Source organism: Nestor notabilis, unplaced genomic scaffold, assembly GCF_000696875.1.
Source record: "Nestor notabilis isolate BGI_N333 unplaced genomic scaffold, ASM69687v1 scaffold30708, whole genome shotgun sequence".
NCBI lineage: Eukaryota > Metazoa > Chordata > Aves > Psittaciformes > Psittacidae > Nestor > Nestor notabilis.
Window position 1 is genome coordinate 5,913 of NW_009940146.1, and position 3,868 is coordinate 9,780.

The window sequence follows — 3,868 nt, forward strand, 5'->3', positions numbered from 1 at the left end:
TTTCGCTGAAATGAAAGTAATAGGTAAGAATGCAAAAACAGATCGAATACAAAAGGATTTTTATATATTATCAAAGAGAAATTTGAAATAAAACAGGGAAGACAACCAGGGCCAGCCTGTCCCAACAGGGCTGATAACATGCCCTAATAGTTTTTTCAAACACAATACAAGTTCGTATGCAAGTAAAGGAACAGCTATAACGTAAGGATCTTTGGTTCAACAATGTAAATTGAGTGAAAAAGCACAAATAAATGATTTTACATTTCCTCTCTCTTGCACCTATTTCCACTCATGGCACCACATGTTACAGCACATAATGCTGTCTACCTACCACAGGGCTCCTCTATTAGTGCCAACTAAGAGTATATGAGACTAAGAGTATATGGGATTCTTCTTTAATAAGAACAGATGAAGTTTTAAAATTACTTATTTCAAAAGAGAAAAAACATTTTACTGCAAATTATTTAGGGCTAAGTAAGCAATACTTACTACAGAAGAGGTAACAAGGCTGTAAGAGTAAGAAAAACTAGTTTTCCTTCGTGATTACAAACTACATCTACTGTAATATTTTATCCTTTTGCATACTTTTTATACAGACCCTATTGTACATATACTTACATACGTCCAGTATACTCTTGTACACACCCCCTGTTTGTGTATATACTATACATTGGGTACTCCCTATTGATGTAAGGTTATAGCTGCTATTTACTGGCATGACTGTAGAAATACTTGGCAGCCACTTAAAGAAATTCAGCAAATAACTATGAAAATGGAAATATTTTGCTTATGGAAGTAGACTATAGTAGTCCTTGGCCTCCTCCAGCTTACAAAACCCCACCTTTACAAGACCAACTAAATGGTACAACAGCGCAGGTTTGACAGTTCAAACAGACAGAACATATTATTATTAAACAACAGACTACCCTTTCTTTCTGAATTCTGTTGGAGTCTCACCTTTATTTCTTTACGCAACCGGACACTACTCATTCTAAAATGCGCAGTTGGACCATCAGGCAGATGACTTAAAACAAGACCATCTGTTCACCGAGTTAAAAAAAAAGAAGGCTGGTAAAATTCAACATGTAGTTTATAGAAGAACATTTTCTGCAAAATGCAGTATTAGAGTACATCCATAATCTATGCCCGATTTACAAGATTTCATTGTATTTTTGAACACAGTTTCATAAACTAGTTAGCTGGTGTTCTGAAGGGAGTCCCATTACATTTTGTTTCAATAGCTAACCAGTTACCTTTTGACGTTTCTTCACTTATCAATTAGTAATGTTTTATCTAGTCAGCAAAACTAAAGGGAATTTCCTGGTCAGAAAGACTTGTTAATTAAACTGTTAAATTTATCCATGCATTACAAACCAAAAAAAAAAAAAAAAAAGAAAACGCCAATACACTTTAATAATTTCACGTTCCCTTAGCCACCAGATTCTCAAGTTGGCACACTGATTTATAACTGTACTTGCACTGTAAGCTGCACGGTGAAGAGGAAAAAAACCAGAATAAAGTAGATCTTTGATGCATACTATGGAATTATTCTCCTTCCCTAACAGGCCCAGAGCTACTATATCTCTTTTAATAAGTATACAAAAGGATACTTGGTATTTTGCGATCTTCATTAATGACGATTAAATCTGTGAAGTCCCTTGCAATACACTGTGGAATAATTCTTTTCAAAGCCAGTCCTCTTCGATAGTAGACATGTGAGTTAGGTATAACAGAAGACAGTTGTTCACAGAATCTCACTGTTCTCTGCAAAACAGGTGAATTAAATTGCAGTGCGGTAAATAGAGCAGCAAATTCAAGTATTAGGAGAATAGAGGGTTGCTTGTTCCAGCTGCCCTGCTGATGGTATGTTACCAGCATCTCTATAAACATATGAAGACAAGCTATTAAATGACTTCATTCTGTCAGTGGTAAAAAAAAAAATTACTTACAATAAAGACTGTAGTACACCAGGGACTTTTTTGGTTTTTTTAAAGGAGGTTTTTTCCTCCCTTAATCACAGTAAAGCAGGAAAACCCCAAAAGCAAAAAGTTCACAATATTTCAAAATACAATATATCTAGTACGTCAGGTGGTGATGTCTGACTTTCCAGATAAACTATTTGAGGTGTACTTTTCCTATTTTTAAAACCACTTTTTATGGTTCTCGCAAAAGTCGGTAATCTTCCCAATTAGTTATTGCAGGTAATTTGCATACAAAAACATATGCATGAGGTTTGGATTTTGTTATGATGGAACAAGCAATTCTAGAGAAACTAATAGATTACATACATATACAAGGTTACTGATAGTCACTACATAAAACAGCAGAAAAAAAAATCCACATGAAAGCTATTATTTACAACTTTCATTTGCCAATCACAGGATGAAAACCTTGACATAACCAGTTGACTGCTTGGAATGATCCAAGTAAAAAATACGTACCCCACGAGGTCTGTCTGATGTTGTAATAAGAATTTTGGGAACTGTCTGTCTGTTGAAGTATGGTGCAAATTCATCAGTTGCTTCATCAAAAGCAACCTGGAAGAACAGAATTCTTGTTAATACACCATATGTGAAATAATTGAAGAGCAATTGTTCAATACAATCTAAATTCTGATGAAATTGAATTTAGTTAAGAAAAATTTCAATTCTTGTGATCTACCCTATAATTAATCATCACAAGGCATGTGGGTTTTGCATTTTTAATAATCTAGTGTGATGAACACTGGCAGGTTTTACTATCAATAACAGTAATGCAAAAGGCAATTATCTCATATAGATAATGAAAGAATTACATCACCTCTTAACTGAACCCAGCACATGTAAAAAGTAATTTATCAATATCTTAATGGGAGAGTGGTGAAGTTTCATCAATCCATTTTATGACCCTTCTTGGAAAAAAAAACAAACAAAACCCAAACAAAACAAAATAACCACCCCAAACAATGTTTAACTTAACAGTATGTGCAGAAATTAAGCAGTTACCTCTTCATCATTTGGATCTACAGTTGTTTCATCATACACTCTCTGGTTTTCAATAGTCTTTGGTATGGCTTTTGGAGGTGCCTAAAATAAGTAAGTTCATTAACACATTCATGGGACTTTTAAGTGTATTGCAAAAAACACATGCATACTGCCATGATACAGTGTACACTTCTACACAGAATGAGAAGTAGTATTTATTTTATGCTAGCTTTTAGAAAAGAAGTTACATCATCACCTTGACTGAAAATATGCACAAGCACTGGGACAGCAGAAAGCATCACCCGGAGAAGAAGCATCGCTACCTCAGTAACACTGCTTGAGTTCAGACTAACCAAAAAACAGGGTTCCAAAACAAAAAGAGAGGAACTTTCTGTCCACTTCTCTTCTGTGGATGAAAAAAGCTCTACGTTCAACAGCAATGCATTTTAGCCTTGACATCTACAACTGAACAACTAATAGCCTGTAATGTTTACCCCATTTACTTGCACTACTCTTGTGAGATTATGATAATATAGGAACTCACAGCTAACTGTCAACTGTCAAAGCACTTCTGAAGTACTTTAGGAAAAGAAGTAAACACCTTGTTAGTGACTAGGCTTGGAAACGACAACTGGTCTGGGCAGGGTTTGGTGAGATGTGATTGTTTTAATTTAAACAGAAATTACTTACTAGAGTATAATTCTTAACAACATCAACACAGTAACATAGCAATTACATTGGCCAGAAATTACTTTTCAGGAAGGGCTTGCTTTTATGCCGTTATTAGCCTGAAACTCACCCTGCCCGCCCACTGCATCATTTAGCACAGTACCAACGACCTTCCTAAACTCGGCTGTTTGGTACCTCCGCTACACAGCACAGTGCCGCTGAAGGCTACGGCAGCC

The 3,868-nt window shown here is 35.5% G+C and overlaps 1 protein-coding gene across 1 annotated transcript in view; it reads right to left on the reverse strand.

Moving 5' to 3' along the window:
- The window catches only part of RPF1 (ribosome production factor 1 homolog (S. cerevisiae)), a gene marked incomplete at its 5' end in the record, with an annotated part of 5,535 nt that overhangs the window by 1,431 nt on the left and 236 nt on the right, over window positions 1-3,868 (reverse strand). Inside the window, 5 exons of the mRNA XM_010020218.1 lie at window positions 332-343; window positions 924-1,040; window positions 1,611-1,764; window positions 2,442-2,537; window positions 2,985-3,065. Coding sequence (XP_010018520.1) covers window positions 332-343; window positions 924-1,040; window positions 1,611-1,764; window positions 2,442-2,537; window positions 2,985-3,065 — 460 coding nt within the window. The remainder of the gene's footprint in view (window positions 1-331; window positions 344-923; window positions 1,041-1,610; window positions 1,765-2,441; window positions 2,538-2,984; window positions 3,066-3,868) is intronic.